The 21,104-nt window shown below is 36.1% G+C and overlaps 3 protein-coding genes across 4 annotated transcripts; 1 reads left to right on the top strand and 2 right to left on the bottom strand.

Annotated features, from left to right (window-relative positions):
• The first annotated feature begins 1,331 nt into the window (after window positions 1-1,331).
• LOC113751336 (ethylene-responsive transcription factor ERF118-like) lies at window positions 1,332-3,671 on the top strand. The gene is made up of 2 exons (XM_027295309.1): window positions 1,332-1,868; window positions 2,083-3,671. The coding sequence occupies exon 2, from the start codon at window positions 2,342-2,344 to the stop codon at window positions 3,488-3,490; it is 1,149 nt and encodes a 382-aa protein (XP_027151110.1). The 5' UTR covers window positions 1,332-1,868; window positions 2,083-2,341; the 3' UTR covers window positions 3,491-3,671.
• A 5,075-nt stretch (window positions 3,672-8,746) lies between these two features.
• LOC113753836 (tetraketide alpha-pyrone reductase 2-like) lies at window positions 8,747-11,903 on the bottom strand. 2 transcript variants are annotated; one of them, XM_027298099.1, is made up of 7 exons: window positions 11,769-11,903; window positions 11,316-11,601; window positions 10,619-10,791; window positions 9,879-10,067; window positions 9,577-9,739; window positions 9,242-9,431; window positions 8,747-9,067 (listed from the first exon to the last, which is right to left on the bottom strand). In XM_027298099.1, exons 2-7 carry the CDS (start codon window positions 11,419-11,421, stop codon window positions 8,926-8,928), a joined length of 963 nt encoding a protein of 320 aa, XP_027153900.1. In that variant the 5' UTR covers window positions 11,422-11,601; window positions 11,769-11,903; the 3' UTR covers window positions 8,747-8,925. The 2 variants fall into 2 exon arrangements, with proteins under 2 accessions (XP_027153900.1, XP_027153899.1); XM_027298098.1 differs by lacking the exon at window positions 11,769-11,903 and having other exon boundaries at window positions 11,316-11,670.
• A 6,341-nt stretch (window positions 11,904-18,244) lies between these two features.
• LOC113753262 (3-ketoacyl-CoA synthase 6-like) lies at window positions 18,245-20,112 on the bottom strand. The gene has a single exon (XM_027297365.1). The coding sequence runs from the start codon at window positions 20,030-20,032 to the stop codon at window positions 18,554-18,556; it is 1,479 nt and encodes a 492-aa protein (XP_027153166.1). The 5' UTR covers window positions 20,033-20,112; the 3' UTR covers window positions 18,245-18,553.
• Window positions 20,113-21,104: the final 992 nt, after the last annotated feature.

Raw genomic sequence — 21,104 nt, 5'->3', positions numbered from 1 at the left:
CAATTTAAAAAATGAAACTGTATTTCTAGCTGAAAACCTCGTATAAAATGAGACACAAGTCGGTTATATTCGCTGGTAATAAAATAAATTAAGTCATGTTATTGATACATTAAGTCGGTATATATATTTTTCTTTACGCTGAAAATAAACCCAAAGTCTTACCATGAATGGTGGTGGATTCATTGAACAAGTATTTGGTACTGGGTGGGCTGACCGGCACTTTTGGTAAATGTTATTAATGAATTTCAAAAGGATAGAAATAAAAAATAAAAAGGGAGTAAATCTAAGCCATAAAAGATAGCAATTGACGGAAAGAAAGTACCTAAGAATTTTATGTAAAGAAGAATTTCTTTTTCAAAAGAATTACTTCGACAAGGAAGCACTTCAACTTCAGTGGCATAAGCGTTATTATAATCAAACCTTAGCCCTAACATCGTCCTAGGAAAATTAGCTGTAAACCGCATTCCATGATATTACGTTGGCGGATGGCGGCATTACTCTCCTCCAGTACCAGAAAATGGTAGCAACGCCTCTCTGTACCCACACTCTCACTCGGTGCGTGTAATGCACCGTGAATCATCGACCGTTCTTCACAGGTGTAAAGGTTCTCCGATTGGTACGTGATTCCAAAACAATCAGCTCTTGGGCAAAGCTGCCGCCAGCTGAGGTAATTTTTTAACCAATAAAATTATACTCCTATGGTAACCATGACCACGAGGAGATGGACTCATGGCACATTCACGGGACCATGCCAGCTCAGCACACACTCACACAGTAAATCATCTTTAATTCACCCACCAAAAGTCCTACTACACACAATACAACGCACACTCATGACCCAACCAACACAACATTCCCCTTCACATTATGTATACCCATTCCTTTAATGCACCAATTTTGACCGCTTGGGCGGAGGAGGAGGAGGTGAAGAAGGCAAAAAAGAAAAAAAAAAAAAGAAGTAATCTACTGCTACTAGAATTAGAATACTAGTAATAAAGAGTAAAGAAGACAAAACAGTCAAACAAGGTATGCCTCTCCACCAGATACCTTTTTCTACCTTCAAAAAAAAAAAATATATGCACACACTACACATAGCAGTGAATTGTTTATGATTTTTTTGGTTAGATTTTCGATGTAAACGGAGGTTATTTATAGGAGCAAAATGTTTTTCACTTCTATTGAGATTTGCGTCTTGTCAGTTGTCAAGTCAATTGTTGCTGCTGGTCTTTTTTTTTTTTTTTGTTTCCCTCTTTTCCTTGGTAGCCAAACACACGCAGTACACACACAACATCTACCCACTTTTCGGGGAGTTTCTTCACTCCTCTATTACTCAGTAGTCTAGTAGTAGAAGGGGTCGTCTAAATCACTGTTACTATAGGAGAATTTCGATAAAACCCACTGAGCTGATCAACTTTTGCCATTATATTATAGAGGGAAGAGATAAAATAATACGAAAGAAAAGGAAACCTGGGCCATAGGTTTCTCATCCTCACTGTTTCCTTCTACACCGGGGTTTTAGTCTTTTTATTATTTCTATATATAGGGGTTTATTTCTGATCTGATTTTTCTCTCTTTTTTTGGGGCGATATTTTCTTGCTTTTTGCTTTCTCTCAAGAGCAAAGGAAGAGGAAGAGAAGAAGAGGGATTAGAGAGAAACAGAGAAGGGGTTGGGTGCTGAGATTTATGTCGGCAAGATTCCAATCGAGTTTTGAGAATATTGGGGCTTTATTGAAGAAGCTCTGCTGGATTTCAGTTTCCTCTGCTGTTCTGTTATTGGCTATCAACAATCAGAAATCCCTCTGCTCTGCGAACCGGCCGAGCTCTTCTCTTCTTTTCCCAACTGCTTCGATGCGTTTGAGGCCCAAAAGGTACTCCTTTTTCTTCTGCCTTAAACCCCAGAGGTTTTAGATATTTTATGTACATGCTTTTTTGATTTATGATTTTGGCTGTTTTAAGATTTGTGTTTGTGATATTTGTTGATTTTAGGGGCTGATCTGAAACGGGTTGGTGTTAGTTTTTGTGGTGCGTATTGATTTATTTGCGGATTTTGATTTTATTTGTTATATCTCTTCCTTCTTGCAGGACTTGTTCTGGAGTAGAGTGTTTTGGGGGATTTCACATAAAGCGATATTTATCACTTTTTTTGTTCTTCAGAGGGCCTCATACCTGATATACATCCCCTTTTCTTTTTATTTTTTTTTGGAAGAATTTAAATTATCTTGGGTAGCTGATTTTTGTTTAATATTCTGTTGCGGGGATAAAAGCACATTCTTGGGGGATTTTCTGGGTATTTGATTCAGGGATTTGGAGTTGAGTGATTGAAAGAAAAAGGAAAATAAAAATGCCAGAGCCTCGGAGACAAGTCATACTGAATCAAGAGCATCATAACAAGAGGCCAAAAATCATGGCTGAACCCACCAGACCTGTGAGGAAGATTCGGGTGTTTTGTGACGACCCGGATGCTACTGATACTGATTCATCAGATGATGAAAGGGTGATTGAGAAGAAGCCTAAGAGGTTCCTTAGGGAGATTATCCTCCCTATTGTGGAGTTGAAAAGTCAACCCGGTCAGCCTGTGGCTGTGGCTCTTGCCCCAGAAGCTGAAAATTCCTGTCAAGAGAGCAATAATGGGGAGAAAAACAACCCCAAGAAAAAGAAGGGTTTAGCTAAACCATTGAGTCAACCTCAATCAAAGCCTTCCTCTACCAAACGCAAAGGTGTCAGGCAGAGGAAATGGGGCAAATGGGCTGCAGAAATTCGCGACCCGTTCAAGGGAAAGAGGATCTGGTTGGGTACTTATAATTCTCCGGAGGAAGCTTCAAGAGCCTATGAAGCTAAACGACTTGAATTTGAAGCTAGGGCCATGGCTGATCAAAATGCGTCTGAGAAGTGTTCTAATGTCAATGACGATAATAATAATAATAACCAGTCTAGCTCAACGGCGGTTTCGCAGCCACATAATCAGAACGAAGCTCCTGCTTGTGTATCTGAGGACTCTGCTGAAAGCCTGGTATCGCATACATCTCCGGCGTCTGTCCTCGAGTTGGATTGTTTGACCTCATCTGCAACTCCGGCTATGGCTTCTGTGGATGGTGAGAAGCAAGATGAAGAAGAAAAGGTGAAAAATGTTGCTGAGGGAACCAAAGTTGTTGAGCAAAAGGTGCCTGATCTGGATTTAATGATGGACGATGAGTTGTCATTGGTTGAACTAGCTCAGGGAATGGAGCTGGATTTTGAGCTAAATTCTCTGTTCATGGGAGAGGAGGAGTTTGGACAGCCTCTTGGAGACTTTGTCATTGGTGACATTGAAGACATACCAATCTGTGGCTTTGAAGATGATCAGCCAAGTGCTTTGCCTGATTTCGACTTCGATTTCGACTTTGATGCTTGCAATGAAGCCTTTTCATGGATGGATGATGGGCCAGCCCTGATGAATGGAGCATCACCTCTCGAAAATCAACATAGCGTGCCCATAAGTTTTGCAGCATAAGTTTTGCAGTAGTAGGAATTAATTTATTAGCAGTATAGCATTTAGTTATTAGTGGAGTATTATCTATCGAAGGAGTTGATGAGGAAGTTTAATCCCAAGGGATGTGTATAAAGTTCTTTGGGAAAAAAATGGTTTTGTCCGAGCGAGTTTATTTATTTGTTTGTCTGGCCAAAAAAAAAAAGAGAGGTCTTGTTCGGGGATGAGCTTTTTTCTCAGGGTTTTGTATTTTGGGGGGGGGGGGGGGGACGAGTCCGTTGAGTTTTCCTGTGCTATTAGAGCCGTCCAAGGGGCTTTCAAGCTCTTTTTCTGCTCCGAGAGTTTTTGTAGCCGTGCGAGGAATTTGTTCAATCCCTCTCTTTCTCTGTTTAAGATGTGATTATGAACCTCTGCTTAGCAGTGAAATATTTATTAGTAGTTGGTTTGTGCTTCTTGATGGTTGGTTGGTTTTTGCATCTAACATTGGATTCGCAACATTTGCGATCAAAACTAGGTGTCTTGCCTCCCAGCGTGGAGTCTTTTCAGTAAAAATCGTTGGGGCGAGTTCATTATGGCTTTTGGGGACAGCATGGGGTCTGGTCTTTTGCCTGCTTTTTGCTGCCTGCTTATTCAGGGGAGATCTCTCCTCTTGCTGCTGGCTGAGTTTGGGATAATATTTGCTGCTACAACAACAGTAGTGCTAAAACAACTTCCAATCACAAAATTTTCAAGAAAGTGCCAATTTTAACATCTAGGGCCAATATCATCGTCCTGAAATCTCTCTAAAATCTGGTCACTATCTTTACACCATTGAGCTGAGCCAATTCATTCTACTACCTCATCAGCTCTAAAAAAAAAAAAAAAAAAAATACAGAGGAGTCTGATTTTAGGTAAAAACCTAAAAGCGTGGGCCAAATTTCTTTGATGATGAGAGGAGAGGCGTTGATGGTTGCTTCGCCAAGCAAAAGATATCTGCAACTTGCGGCCGTTAAAAGATGTTATCTGTTGGGAGAGTCGATTTTGGAGCTAGCTGTGTGCCACTTTCTACTGCCACGTACTATTTGCTCACGCTGACTCCACTCCGCTCCAGTCCAGTCCAGTCCTGCGTGCTTTTGCACTTCTGCTAGTGCTGGCTATACACTCTTTTATATATATATAAAACAAAAATCAATTTCTTTCTCTTTCCCAAACCCACTTCTAGAAATAGGTGATGATGAGAACGGGAACCGTTGTCAAAACTTAAAAACAAATCAGGCCTATCCAGGTATTTGTCAAGACTAAAGGGGTGTTTTGTTAAACAAAAAAAATGTAAATATATAAAAAACCATTTATTTCTTGTTTAGTTTGTAACCTGGATCACGCGGCCGTGTATCCTAAGCATGTTTCATGAGGTCTTGCCATTTTCTTTATCCAATCTTTTTAATTAAAAGAATAATATACGACAATTTATTTCGTGGAACTAAAAACTAATGGATTTGCAGCCATGTTATATTCCCCCAAAGATTTATCCCCGAGTTTTTTTGTCTAATCCACTAAGTCACTCACCTGCCCATATTTTTTATTCTTTTTTCTTCATCGACTCAGTCTCCCCTCTGCTTGTGGATCCAATTCTCAAATGCATATTTACAATCTTTTGTATTACGTTTTCTTTAGAAATATACAAAGTTTTTAAAAAATCCTAAATAATTTCGTCAACCACTTTCTAATTGCATAGATACATTTATCCAAAAAAAAAAAATGATGCAAGATAATTTTTTCCCCTTAAAATACCTAAAACCAGAGTCAGAAAAATGGTAAAAATTAGCATGTGCTGGTAATCATCAACAACCAATCAGAACACGACTCGTCGGTCCCCTCGAAGAACACTATCAATATGTTTAATCATGGGTTTTGGAAGATGTCTAAATCGGATGTACTGCAGGAGAAGAAATGCAACTCTTTGGCCGCCCCTTTTGATGTATATTGAGTGAGTGAGTGGTTTTTAAGTTAGTTTAATTCCGCAATCTAAGGCTGGCTGACTTTTGTCTTTATTGGTTGAGCATCATTGTCCATTCCGTTAACTTTGAAGCCCTTAAACACAGTTGTCTTAGGGTATGTTTGTTTGGACTGAAAATATTTTCCCGAAAAAGTTTTCCAGAATTTCTGGTGTTTGGAAGCAAAAGAGGTTGGAAAATGATTTCAGCTGGAAAATGTTTTCATGCCACCGGGTGGAAAATGACTTCCACAACAACTTTCCTGAAGTTAATTTCCGATAACCAGATAACCCGCCCCCAGTGCAAGAGAATCACCAGCAGCAGAATCATATTAGTCACAATATCAGTGGGTATTCCACTGGAATTCTTAACAACTTTGGTTGCACATAATTTGCCGAGCAATTTGAATTGATAAATAAAAAGTATCTGCACTCAACCTGCAAACTAAAGTATTGCTGTAGAAGTACTGAATTATGACATCAAACCCTCGTGCTATAACACATAACGACCTATCTGCTCTTCTCCCTTGAACCCATGAAAGATCAGACAACAAGAATAAAATCAACAGCTCTAGTCGGATTTGCATTCATCTCAAAAATATCCCAGACATTTTCCTTTCTCCTTTCTACTAATTAGAAGTAACTTAAGGCAAGTAAACAACGTTGCAAGAATATCAAACTGTCCTACACTATTCTAATTCAATTGCTAATATGTTTTATGTGATAATCAAGTCTAATGTGAAAGATTGCATTTGTGTCAGGTGGTGGTGGTGGGATTTGACAATTTAGTTCTTTTAGGATTACAAGTGTCTTTTTTTTCTATGAATGATCGAAAGAACCACTTTAATTTAAGTAATGAATATTAATTAAATTTTGAGACGAAAGAATTCAGTTTCTTTCAAATATCAAAATATCCAATATTTTTAGTTTGATCTAGATCTATCCTAATTCCACCCTGTATTCGAGTTGGGAAATTTAAGAATTCATGGTGTAATATGAATAAATATTTTATAAAAATGATAATATGATTATAATGGATAGAAACTAAAATTAACTTGTAATGAAATGAATGTTTTGAGAGTAGAAAAATATTTGCAATATATCAACAAACATATCAGAAAATATTTTCATTGACAAACCAAACACCGGAAAATTATGAAAAAAGGAATTCGGAAAATATTTTCACTTAATAACCAAACACTGGAAAATTATGGGGAAGGAAGTGATTTTCCAAGAAAATGATTTCGATGGAAAATATTTTCCTAGGGAAAATATTTTCAGTCCAACCAAACGACCCTTAGTGTTTGTCATTTTAGCGTCTTCAAGGCTCAAGAGAAGTACTTTTACAAGTATGGCCAAAAGATACGTCTCTTTTTTTTTTTTTTTTTGGGTTAATAGTTATCATCTACATCTACATCTACATTTACACCCACACCCACTCCTACTTCTACTTCTACTCTTACTAGAAAATTATGTTAGTAGACGCTGTGTAAATGATTTATGATTATGTAGGCATATTTTTTATATGTAATGGTGATTAAAGTTGAATTTATATAAAAATTTTGGACTAACACAAAACAATAATGTAGGTACTAAAACATCAATGTGCCAAAAAAGAATCTGCATTAAAAGTTAACTTCATTGCTGTATTGATATCTACATTTATGGTATGTTACAATTAACAATAACAATTGTGAAAGTCCTGGGTAACATTTTTGTCGGGTCTCTTCAAAGAAAGAAGGAAGTTCTTGAAGGGAAGAAAAATTAAAAGAAGAAAATGTAGATATATTTCTAAATTGTTGCAGTTAGAATTAGAATGCTAATAATGATCACTTTCAAATCCAAACTCCATACCTTTGTTTGTTTGTTTGTTTGATAATTATGGCGGATAATTGGATTTTATGGACAAAGGGCTCTGAGAAGTTTCTACCTATATGTGCTGTCACGTTTGTGAGTCCAATCCATAATATTGACGAGATTGTCTTGTTTGAAGGTAGATGAAATGTCCTTATCATAGTATAAATTAGTGACAAAATTAAAGAAGGTTCAGAAGGGTAGCAGTATAACTCTTGAATTCTCTCAGTTTTGAGTTTCACTTAATTGAGTGGCTAATGTGATAAGATGCGTTCCATCTGCGTCTAGTTGTTAGCCAGTGATGGAGAAGGTCAAAAGCCGAAACACCCTACCCTGGCTTCCTCGAACTCAAAGAGAAAATTGTAAATCCCTACTCATTTTTTTTTTATAGTTTAAGTGAAAGGTCTTAAATTATAATTCCTCCCTCCATATCATCTAAGTCATCCCCTTCCTCCTAACAAAACAATAACTTAGAAAAAAAAAAAAACAGTATCATGTCCTAAATATTAGCATATAAAAAGCTATACGAGGAAGTCTACTACCGTTAAGTCTGAGAGATTTATACTTTAGGAGTAATTAAACTTGTATTTTAATAAAATCACTAGGGTTATTTTAGTGGTCAGGAGAGAGTTCTTAAAGTTCTTCCCGTTGTTAGGTTTAGAGGTCCAATCTTGGGTCTAGCAGTTGAGGATGGGAAAGGGTGAATAATATATCTTGTTTTTGGGTATTAGTACACTAATTAATTAGCACTAATTTTCATCAATTGAGATTCTTCAACGGGCCCCCCTTGATAAGTCGGGCCGCTTAACGGCCTCACACCATTTGGACCTGCTAGCATAACCTGCAATCGATCCTCTCCAAGTAGCAATTTACAAATGTTGAACTCATTTTGCTCTTGTATGAAGATTGAAATGCCTGTTTTGAGGTTTGCATTCCATGAGCTTCAATACTGCAAAAGCCCCATTTTGGTCAAGAAAGTAATGAAGGATTGCTTATGTACCACCCTCCACGCTGCAATAATTCATTCAAGGCCATGCAAATAGTATGAAAATCTGCAGAATCTTAAAATGTGACAAGTATTAAGGATTGCTCAGTCCTCTGGAAGTTTTTTTTATCCTACTTTAATATTCAGATTGTCTTTTTTTTTCCCTACCAATTGTTGATAATCGTGGTTTCTTATTAGGCTAATTCAGCAAAAGTTGGAGGACATTTGGATATTGCAAGAATCGAAGGCCTATGCTGTTTCTTACGTCTGTACTGTTCGTGTATGGCACTCGCCTCTTTAAATTGGTTTAATAGCAGAGCATTTATTACTACCGAATTGAATTTTGCGCAAGTCTTGGAATGTCTGGTGATTTTATTTCAATCAAGATATTATTTGTTTGAATGAAGATTACTTTAGCATGGGAATTTAACAAGCAATGCCGTGATTGAAGTTTGAGTCGTGCACAATATTTTGATCAAGAGCCTGGCTTCGCAGGCCAGCATTATTTGGCATACTGATATATTTGCATGGTTAAAATATGTTTTAGCAGGACAATATGATTCAAGAACAGTCGGTAAATCAGTATATGTACTCCTAGCGGAGTAGGATCTTTGAATTGAGAGGGCGTTTCAGAAGATTTGGTTGATCTTAGAGGAAGCCCTTCTCTTGGAAGCTTCTGATGCAGTCCTCAAACATTTGATCAAGGGATTTCAGCGGTGGGAGCCCAAGCTGTATGATTTTATTGCTGTCCATGCTGTGTGGATTATCATCTCCTTTTGTGTTGCTACACCTAAACATGGAAAACAAAACACTCAAGACTATATAAGAAGAAGGTGAAGTTCAGAGACACTACGGCACCAATAGAAAAAATCTGGTTGATTCAGAGAGTAAAGTCAAAACAAATAACAAATGCCAGTTCCATAGAGGAAAAACAGGACAGAAAAGTGTAAAATGTTTCTCTTGCCTGTTTATGTAGTTGTAGGCTGGATACTTGTTCCTTAGCGTCTCAATGATCTCGGACCAGTGAGCTACTGAGCTTGAACATACCAGTCTGCCTGATGCTTTGCCTTCCTCCATTGCTAATATATGTGCTGCAATGACATCATCTATATGCACAAACCCTACTGTTGTATTCGGGTATTCTTTAATCAGACCTAATCAATGGTATCAATAATTGAACTCAGTCATTTATAGATTAGCGAACATAGCTGATAATGTAAGCCACCATTTAACTCAAAATCAGATAGAACACAGCATTCTCATGTCATTATATAACAGATTAGCTACTCAAGTGTTGACCTTTTACAATGGCCAATATCATTTGCAGCGTACTGGTTGGTTGGGGTGCGAGCAAAGGACCTACTACGAAAGAGGGGCTGACCACCACTAGATCAATTCCACTTTCTTCTGCAAACTTCCAAGCCTCTTGCTCTGCTATAGTCTTTGCATAGGCATACCACAGCTGAAAGAAGATTCCACCAATACAGTTAGTATTTAAGAACCAAAAAAAATTTTGGGTGCAAAATATATGTCAACTGCTTAGGCTTTAAGATTGTGATTCAGCATGAAAAGTTATAAGTTGCACTTAGAAACATTGATACATTGTAGCGTTTGCAGTATTCTGTATCGCTCCAGTGAGATTCATTAAGTGGAGAAATTTGCTGAGCATCATCTCGATATCTTATTGCAGAACACGAAGATGTTAGGACCACCCTTCTACAGCTCCTTGCTTTCTTGCAAGAGCTTAACACATTCAAGGTGCCCTTTATACATGGATCAATTAAATTTGCCTGCAACAGAGAAGAAGAGGTCAATTCTACTGTTTTAAACAACTCAGCCATACACAATTCTCATGGTTGGTGACCAGGTCGTAGAATTTAGTCTGCTTATTACATATTTTTACTTAGTCTGCTTATTACATATTTTCTTCTTCTTTCAACTGATTTTAATCAACCAAAATGCTAAATTTCACCTGATTGATTTCTTCATCTTTTGCTGAGAAAGAAAATTTCTGTCAAATCTTAACTTCATTTCCAGGGATGAAAAATGAGCTTTCTAATATTCCAAATCCAAAGTGAATTTTCTTTTTGCACCAAAGTGCGCCTATTTTAATGTCCAAAGAGTGTTCATCATTCAGTGGAATCAAGAATTGCACCTTCACTATTCCAAGTAAAGGAATTGCAGATGGTTCTAGACAAGATTACTTTTCGTAACAGAAAGAAATGTTGTTGATAGAGGAAAGCATGGAACTAATCAACACCAATGGTCAAGTATAACTTGCAATTGCTGGGACTTGCCATGATGCCATCATCCAGAGTTACTGGTTTCTCTAATCCCTTACCTTAACATTTTCATCATATGGCACAAGCACTGGAGACGCTGTGTGGAAGACTCCATCAACCCCCTCAATTCCCTCGTCAAAGCTTCCTTCCACGAGCAAGTCAGCTTTGAGAACCTTGAGCCTCTCCTTAGCTCCATTTAGCTCCCAAAGGTATGCTACCTTCTCCACATTTTCTGTCAAAGAAAATTAGCCTTGTTACTGTCCAGAAATTTCTTGAACCGCACCTAGAAATTATGCCAATAATTTCTATAAAGCCTACTCCCAGCCAGCCCTTTCTTCTCCCCTCTTATTGACTCTATCTGATTGCTTCCACGCCGCACCCCCTCCTCCCCAAAAAACAAAAAATAAGGAAACTCTGATGATCACTCGAGAGAAAGTTAAAAACTTTCTTGCTCTCGACTATGCCAATGAACAGATTTACTAACTTTTGTTTGTTTGATGAGCATGGAATGAACCAAAATATTCAAGTAACTTGTGTATGTGGAGATTGCAGCTACATTCCTCAGGATTTTATCTGCTAATATTGTCACCCGATAGTTTCTTCTTCAAGAGAGCAGATTTGTGGAATGGAAATCAGAAAGTTCACAATTCAATCTGATAAAAATCTGACCAAGACATGGAATGATCAAGAATAATTAAGCTTGATTACTGTTTCATAAATTAAGCAGCAACTTTGGCTGCAGAACAAGAAAAGTACCTGGATCTCTTACAGTGGTCCTCACAGTATAACCCTTCTCCAAGAGAGACTTTATAAGATAAGCAGCTATGAACCCTGTGCCCCCTGTCACACAGTATTCTGGCATCTTTCCTAGTCTTTCCTCTTATGCTGCAGGAACTCTATCTCTATCTTCCCATAAGATTCAATAACCCCAAGGCTCGGTAGATATATATTGAGCTGCCAGGGATCTTGGGGTGATTAATTTCAGAATTGGTCGACAAGAAAAGCCCACGGCTACTATTTCATTCAATTTCCCATGAATAATCTGTTATTGCAGCAGAAACAGGCAGGGAAGGTCATTCTGAACAATTAACGGTCAAGATTGGCCCCAAAAAAAAAAGCTGTAAGGCTCAGATTCATGTGAAGTTCTTAAAAATTTGTTTTAATATTACTTTTCATTGAAAGCAAACTACATCGTGAAGAGTATATCACCTGACAACCATTTGTGCCCCAAATTCGAAAGTTAGTGACAATCTTGATCTGTATTAGGTGATCTGCATGGCTCGTATGAAGAGTATATCACGTCCAAGGCGTTTTGGTATTGATTGTTGTTTTGGTGACTAGATTTTAAGCAGACCAGAACACCCAACTGCTGATTTTTTCATACTTCTAGTACTTCTTCCACTAAGCATACGAGTATAGGATGCTCCCAACAACAGTGCCATGCATAAAAAAAGAAAATAAAATGTACACTAACATAACAAAATTATTATACAACAAATTAACAATAAATATTATTTTATTTTATCACAAGAAAATATTAAATTATTCATGTCATAATGCACGCGCACGCAAGCGCACGTGCATGCACCCGCACACAAATATATATAATTATAAATGAGAGACAGGCGATGCTAGAGATGAGCAGAATATCCTCCTTCACCCCATTTAAAGTGGGGATAGTTTTCTTTGTCTGACCCATCCCCTAACTTCGATTTTCTCGTCCCGTTAAGCTCCCACGGGACAAGTGCTCGTCCCTTTTTTTTTTTCTTTCTGATATTTTCTTACGAAAATAAGAATTTTTTGGCAAATAAACCTAACTCCCCACAGTAACTCCAAAAGCCCTACCAATTGGACTGGGTCTTGGGGATTGGAAAATTAAAAATGGTTTGGTCTTTACTAATTTAATTTATTAGATTAAACATTTATTGTGTTTTAGAATTACATTCAACGTGGGTTTCATGGTCCGACAACTAGCCCAAGAACGGACAAAACTGAAGAAGACATTTTGGTTTATATGGTAATGAGACAGCAGGCCATTGTAGCCCAAAAATTTGTCACAAAAATTCAAGCGTCATGTCATATTCATGAATTTTATATGGATCGGGCTTCGGAGTTCTATTTAATGATTGCAGATGTGGTACTACTAAAATTGGACCAGCCCTTTACAAGGATGACCTGGTCAAAAGCTATATAGTAATTACCATGTCGAAGAAAATTAGGGAGTTGTTAACAATTTTTGCATAATTTACATAGACATATATTTCTTGAAGCTTACTGAAACTTGATATGGATAAATATACATGCTTATGAGTTTTCATTTCCAATAGTATCTAGTCTTAATATGGTAAACTGGTTTCAAGAATGTTGCAATCTCAAACCAAATAAAAAACAGTAGTACTAATTTTTCTTAACTAACTGCATCATATTCAATCCCTAAAGGCCTAAACTGCTTAAAGTTACAAAATTATATGATACTACTGTATTTTGATAACACCTATCCTAAAGCTGCAATTGAATTGAGAAATTTGACGAAATAATTACAATTCTCTCAATTTTCTCTAATTATTTAAATTACTCACGAGGTATTTAGATTTGTGAGTTACCAATTATTTTAGTTTTTAAAATATATTTAAATAATTAATAAACTACAAACTCAAATATCTCTTAGGCAATCCAAACAATTAGGGTAATTTGGATGGATTTTAAATCTTTTATCAAATCCTTCAATCCAAGCAAAGCATAAGATAGTCATCCAACTTGTTTCCCAGACAACTTGTTTGCGCTGGAATGCTACGTCCCTAAAGGATTACCATTTCTATCAACTTAATCTTAGACTAGTTTTATGCAAGGTTGAGCTGCGAGAAAAATAAAATAAAAAGGTTGAGTTGTGAAAATTCCTTAAGATAGAATTATCCAATGAATGAGAAGTCGCATGAAACCGTTGACTCTTTTTGGAAAGACATTTTATTAGTCAAGAAAGTGGCAATCAATCCTTATCTAAGTCTGCTTTAGACTTAATGACACCTCATGCCAAAGTAGCTAGGGAGCAGAGAATTACTACGTCAAATTGATGGTGCTGAATACCAGCTACCAGTTCTCATTAATGACACTAACGAAGGTTTCATTTGGTCGGGTTGAGAGTATAACCAAATGATTTGTAGTTCAGATTATATGCATTGATATAATAGGTTTGGTGTGAAATAAATGTGCTAATAAGTGTGCACATTAGACACCAGTTAGAAAAATAGGATTGTCATGGAATAGGACTACTAGTATAGCTTCTTGCCCATTGATGGAACAGGACTAGTAGAGGAATGTTCCTCCGGCCCCCACGTCAACAAACTAAAGGAAAACAAAATATATGAACCAAATGCAATCTTAAAGAAAATTTGTAACTGGGGCTCTGATAGCTTGAAGATCTGCGAGCTTGAAGATTTGCCTTTTGTGCTTATGAGCAAAACCGTGATTACTAGTATTTGTCCACTTATACTTTGTTTTTTTTTTTTTCCTTTAAAAAAGATCAATTTTATCTCTTTCAATGAGATTAAAAAAAAATAAATCTGTTACCCTGTTGGTTCAAAACAAAAAAAAGAGAGATTAAAAGTTTGACGTATGATCAACTTATTACGTATTTACTTATTTGCACACTTGATTTGGACCCGGAGAGAACCAGCCAAACATGTCTATTTGGTTTGTTTCCTTGTCAGATTTAAAAACTTAGGGACACAAATACGTACGGATGGAAAGGCCACTAAAGACTCAGAACCGTGTTGAATTGTCAATTATGCGGAAGATTCAAGCAGCAGACATGAAGTGACAATTTAAATTAAGTACCCCGCTTGGAGTTCCACCGACGACTACGGACGATGGTTATATTATATGTCATTGATTTTAAGCAAAGCTACAGATAGTTAAAGACATGGCCACGGCAGTTTTTCTTGGAGAACACAAAAACAGCCGTAGAAATAACTCCACTTAATTTTGTGGAATCGTCAAAATTGCCGTCTGTATTCCACAGTCTCAATTTTGAATCTTAATTTTGAGGACTATCTCCAACTTGCACCTTTAAACTTGTATTACATTTTCACTTTACACTTTAAACTTCAATTTTGAATATGTTGCACTCTAAACTTTTAATTTTGCATACTTTACACCCTAAACTCTCAAGTTTATTGTATTTAAGTCCAATTAATGACAATATTAACAAAATTAAGGGCATACAAGACCCTACAAATTAATAATAATTTATTGAAAGAGGTCAACAAGAGTCAAAGTATCAAAGTTAGAACAAAACAATACAAGTACATTTTTATAAATTTGCATCATCTATTATCTTGTTAATCTTGCTAATAATATTAGTGATTCAAACTGTACAAATCAATAACAATGTACTGAAAACGGTTAAGAGATCCTAGGTAGAATAAAACAATACATTATTATTAATTTGCACCATCATTTATCTCATCAATTTTGGTAATGTTGTCCTTAATTAGATTTAAGTGAGATAAACTTGAAAGTTTGGGGTGTAAGGTGTCCAAAATTGGGAATGTAAAGGTGCAAAATGAGAGTTTAGAGTGCAAAATGCAAAAATTATATAAATATGGAGGTGCAATGTAAGATTAGTCCTAATTTTTAGATTGAACATAGTTGTTCTCTTGAATAGCCCTGATTGTGCCTTAGATTTACTGCTTTTATCATAGTGAATAGAGTATGTTTTTTTTTTTTTTATAAAATCATTGTGATTAGAATGTGTACATTTTTTTAAAAAAAAATTATCGCTTTTTATCTTTAGAGTTAGTGTACTAAACATGACGAATTAAAGGCTGCAGGTAAGTTTTGCAGTTCTTGGTCAAGTGCTCCAAATTATGGTACAGCTGAGCGGGCATGTAACACAAAGACACAGAATAAGACCAGGCCTTCAGTTCATAGTAACACGAACCGAAATTTTGGACTGACAAAAATGGGAATAGGGCTATAATTACACGTAACGCATAATTCGACAAGGGCACCAGCTTTTTTTTATTTTTATTTTTATATTTTTATTGTTTTTTATTATTAAATGCAACCCTTGTTCGTGGGGTCAAAACAACAAGCTACAAAATTAGGAGTGAGCATGGGTCGGGTACCCGCTCCATGCCCGACTCATGCTCCATTTGGCTGATCCATTTGACCTGCATCTTACAGATCAATCATTTTCTGACTCTTATCTGTCCCACGTATCAACGAGCACTCGATAACCGAATAACCGTTGAGATAGGGTCAGGTGAATAGGTACCCGCCCCCTCCCATATATCATTTAATTTTTTTAAAAAAATGATTTATACTAATCTAATATTGTATATTATATATTCATCTAAGATTTAATAAATATTTTTTCTAAAAAAAATCGCCCACCAAGAAACAAACATGTGAAGAGAATACAAGAAAATGAGAAAAAAAAAAGAATTTGAAATCAATGAAATTTTGAAATAAGTAGTATATTTTTAAAATATATATTCCATATTAATTAATTTTTTTTCTAAAAAACATAAGATCATGACTTTTACAAATGAAACTTATAAACAAACTGTAGTCTCCCATATTTATAATGCAATTTGTTCAATGAAATTGTTTATTTAGCTATCAAAATATTATTTTGTAATATGTGTATAAAAATGAAAAATAAAAAAAATACATATGCAGGGCGGATCGGGAACTCGCGAATTTTTAGTTATGTGATCCTAATCCGTTCCATATTTAATCGGGTACCTGACACTTTTTTGATTCAATCAAATAATACGTTTCGGATATGGCAAATTTTCGGGGTAACGAATATTTTTGCCCACCCTTACCTGGGGGTGGCAATCGGGTCACTGACGGGTTGGCAAGTTGGCTTGAATCCCGGGTACAACAGATCCTGATAGGTCAGGATACCTGACCTGAACCCAAAATTTTTGGGAATGACCTGATATGACTCGAAACATAACTTACGAATTTACCATTGTAATTTCTAACAGACTAATTCCGCACAAGACTAATTACATGTTTAAACAACAAAAATTTCGATAAAATAATTCCAAACCAGATCTGAAATAAAAATTCAGTAAAAGTGTTTTATCCCAAATTAGATTTGAAATAAATTAATACACTATAAAATTAAAAAAATAATGTAATACATCATTTGTCCAGACATAACAATTTCAACTTCATACTAGTTAAACAAATTCATTTAGGATTAAGTGGTTAATACCTTTGAGGAAAAGAATAACTTAGTTTAGTTAAATAATATTTTTTATCTTATTAAATTATTTTTAATATCAACAGACACTCGATAATCAGATACCTGCTGAGATAGGGTCGAATCAATGGGTACCCGTCCTACCCCTTTTATCATTTAATTTTTTTAAGAAATGATTTATATTAATCTAATTTTGTATATTACATATTCATCTAAGATTTAATAAACATTTTTTCTAAAAAAATTGTCCATCAAGAAACAAACATGCGAAGAGAATACAAGAAAATGAGAAAAGAATAAAATGAATTCAAAATCAATGAAAATTTGAAATAAGTAGTACATTTTTGAAGTATATATTCCACATTAATTAAATTTTTTTCTAGAAAACATAAGATCATGACCTTTACAAATGAAACTTATAAACAAACTATAGTCTCCCATATTTGTAATGCAATTTGTTCAATGAAATTGTTTATATAGTTATAAAAATATTATTTTGTAGTACATGTATAAAAATAAAAAATAAAAAAAATATGTGGGTCGAGTCGGGAATTCATAAGTTTTTAATTATGTGATCCTAATCCGTTCCGCATTTAATTGGGTACTCGACACTCTTTTGATTTAATCAAATAATACGGATTGAATATCCTAATTTTCGGATATGGTGAATTTTCAGGGTAGCGGATATTTTTACCTACCTCTATGTAAGGGTGGCAATCGGGTAGATGTCGAGTTGGCGAGTTGGTTTGAAACCCAGGTTCAACAGAAACTTGCTAACCTGAACCTGACACGCCAACTGGTGACGGGTCAGGATACTCTATCTAAATTCAAAATTTTCGGGTTTACGGGTCACACGAATGACCTAATATGACTCGAAACATAACTCTAATTTACGAATTTACCATTGTAATTTCTAACAGACTAATTTCGCACAAGAATAATTACATAATTAAACAATAAGAATCTCGATAAAATAATTCTAAACCAGATTTGAAATAAAAAAATATGGTAAAAATGTTTTATCCCAAACTAGATTTGAAATAAATTAAAACACTATAAAAGTAGAAAATAATGTAATACATCATTTGTTCAAACATAACAATTTCAACTTCATACTAGTTAAACAAATTAATTTAGGGTTAAGTGGTTAATGCCTTTGGGAAAAAAGAATAACTTAGGGTCAACTCATGGGCGATCTGAATTTGACCTGTTTTCTTTTCGAGTTCATCGAGTTCGACTCGATTTTGATCAAAATCCGTGAAATTTCAACCCAAACTCATTTATTTTGTATTAACTTTATATCGTGTTTTCAAGTCATATCAGAAATTGCCACCCCTACCCCTACCTACAATTTGAACAAACTCATAATTTGTGAAATTTTGACGGGCAACCATCACCGCCGCATGCAATGAATGAGCACAACTGTGTCGTTTTCTTTGTGTACTGCCTTTAAATCAATGAAAGCGTATAATTCAACCACTCCACGGTCATGCAATAATTCCCATTAACAACGCCCTCACTTACAGACGAAATCATACAAGACTTGTACGTGCATGACAGGGCAACATATAAAGAGGCATGTTCGCGTCAACAAAGACATTATTATTCTTAAGAACGTGCCAATCTATCGATAAACTATGATCTAAAATACTTGCACCTTTACTAAAATATACAAATTCCAATGCATATGATACAAGCATGTGAATGACTAAGAGTCTAAGACCATAGTCTATGCAAACATGATCTATAGAAGAAACTTCCAAGAAAGCAATCATACTTAAAGCTTAACCACTTCAGGAATGTAAAAGGGATATCTGTCGATGCAGTCTTCCCATGGTCCTTTTGTTGGAGCTTTTATGGCCCTGTTACACTTCCAAACTGCACTATTGCACTTGAATCCACTCCCAAATGCAATCTGCCAAACTCTGTCACCCTTCTTCATCCTCCCTTTAGCTTCAATGTAGCTCATTTCATACCATAATGATGATGAGGAAGTATTCCCGAACCTATGCAGGGCCATCCTGGATGCCTCAACATGCTCAGCTGAAAGCTGCAGGCTCTTCTGCAGCTCATCTATCACAGCCCTTCCTCCGGCATGGATGCAGAAGTGCTCGAATGCTTGTTTGAAGTCGGGAATGTAAGGCTTCAGCTTTAGCTTAAAGATTTTTCTGCCAATTAAGGTGAGCAAAAACAGGAGTTGCTCTGATGCTGGAAGAACAAGAGGGCCGATTGTTGTGATGTTAGACTTTAAAGCTTCGCCCGCGATTGCCATGAGATCAATGGACAACGAGATTCCTAGATTGCCTTCAGAATCTACTTTTTGTTCTACACATCTGTAAGATTTATCATCGGCTCCTTTGTGAGTTCTTACAACGTGGACTAAACGATACTTTGCTCGCCATCTGTCTGTCCATCGATTGGACAGAAGAATTGCAGCGCCTCCCATTCTAAACAAACAATTAGGCAGAAGCATTGATCTATCATTTCCCATATAGCAATTTGGGGTGATAATCTCTGTACTTACAATCACAGCATTTGAATTTGGATGAACTTGAAGCAGATCACGGGCTAAATCGACAGAAATCAGCCCTGCGCTGCACCCCATTCCTGATAAATTGAAGCTCTTGATGTTACTCCTGAGCTTGTACTTATTGATGATCATAGCTGACAAAGACGGGGTTGGTGAATAAACGCTGCAATTTACGATGAGTATATCAATATCTCGTGGCTTAAGCCCAGTTTGATTCAGGATTAAATCCATAGCTGAGAAAATTACAAGTTCAGCTTCTTCTCCAGCAAGTTCCCTAGTGGGCGTTGGAGGGATGTAGTGTATGGCGGGGGGTAAACATGTCTCTTCACCTAGACCGGATCTTGCTAGCATTTTCGTTTGGAAACTTACACTTTTGGGGTGATCAGGCAAGACAAGTCTGGCATGTTCCACAAAAGATGCATAAGGTGCTCGGAAATGGCATGGAGGTTTGAAACATGCAAAATCTACTAGGTATACCGTACGAGGTTTGGACATGAAGTAAAAGGAAGTTATGAAAATGATGGCAAATGAGGAACAAACGGCGTGAACAAGTGTGAAGTTGAGAACGTTCCAAAGACTTAGGAGTTCTTCAGGGCTTCTTTGGAGGATTTGAATGAATACAAACATCATCATGGGAATGAGGAAGAAAGTTATGATGTGGTTTACTAGGTATTGGTATCCTAATTTGGCTAACTTGAGCTTGAATGAACCAGAGACCTCAGGCATTTTGGTTTTGGGGTATACTGATATGGGATTTGGGAGGTTGATTCAAGTTGGAGGAGTGTTACAAGCTACCATATATTGGGAATGCCCCAATATATAGGCCGCTGGAGGGGGGTCTCAATGAATAGTGGCAGATGAGTGGATCAATCAGGAAACCTGAAGGGAAAGGGACTATTCATTGGTAAAATTATGGTTTAATTATGTATGATTTGTTAGATTAGTATTAAACGTTTCGTCCAAGAAGGTGAAAATTATTTAATGTGAGCATATTGATATTTTTGCGACGTATTCAAAGCATTTACGCCAAGAATAGTTTTTTTTTTTTTGTTTCTGATTATATAAACTAGCGCAAAGTAATCCCTAGTAGTTGTCAGTTTGTTGCAATTATTTTCGTAGTTATCATTTACATCTATATATAAAAGCTTGACAATTGAACCACCAGAGTCGATTCAATAGAGTAGATTCAATGGTTAGGGAAAGGTTTTTAGAGTATTTTTCGCTGTCAAAGTTAGAATCCAAATAATTTTGTGCTTGACAATTGGGTAATAGAAGGGTAAAATAAAAAAAGGAAATAAAAGCTTGAAAAGAAAATTCGGTGACTAGGAAAAGTTAAAATCTGCTCTACTTTTTTTTTTTTTTTTTTCAAATGCTGGGAGTCCAGGGCCTGCAAACGAATCGAGCCATTCGCGAGCGATTCAAGTCAAGCTCGACTCGAACTCGAGTCGGCTCGTAAGCTAACGAGTATATATATATATATTTATTTATTTTAAGTATATATATATTTTTATTTTAATAGTAAAATTACATATATATTCTTAATATTTTATTATTTATTAAGAAAAAATATTATTTTATTTATTTTTTAAAAAATAAAATTTTTATTTTTTATTTTTTTGGAGCTCGAACTCGACTTGATTGCTCAAGCTTTAAATTGTCAGCTCGTCGAGCTCGAGTTCAATAAAATTAAATCAAATCTCGGGTCGATTAGGTCAAAACTCGACTCGGCTTGGCTCGTTTGCAGCCCAGTCCAGCCCGTGGTCTATTTCCTGAATTCCGTGGAGCAAGATGATCCGAG

This window comes from Coffea eugenioides, chromosome 11 (assembly GCF_003713205.1).
Source record: "Coffea eugenioides isolate CCC68of chromosome 11, Ceug_1.0, whole genome shotgun sequence".
In the NCBI taxonomy this organism is placed as follows: Eukaryota; Viridiplantae; Streptophyta; class Magnoliopsida; order Gentianales; family Rubiaceae; genus Coffea; species Coffea eugenioides.
This window is presented reverse-complemented; position numbering and strand designations above follow the sequence as displayed.

Bases quoted from the DNA above. Each gene is read 5' to 3' on its own strand.
- LOC113751336 (XM_027295309.1), top strand. From the start codon at position 2,342: ATGCCAGAGCCTCGGAGACAAGTCATACTGAATCAAGAGCATCATAAC.
- LOC113753836 (XM_027298099.1), bottom strand. From the start codon at position 11,421: ATGCCAGAATACTGTGTGACAGGGGGCACAGGGTTCATAGCTGCTTAT. The intron at 9,740-9,878 runs GTATCAATGTTT...ATCTTCTTTCAG, and splicing joins AATACTGCAAACGCTACAAT to CTGTGGTATGCCTATGCAAA. The intron at 9,432-9,576 runs GTCAACACTTGA...ACCATTGATTAG, and splicing joins GATATTGGCCATTGTAAAAG to GTCTGATTAAAGAATACCCG.
- LOC113753262 (XM_027297365.1), bottom strand. From the start codon at position 20,032: ATGCCTGAGGTCTCTGGTTCATTCAAGCTCAAGTTAGCCAAATTAGGA.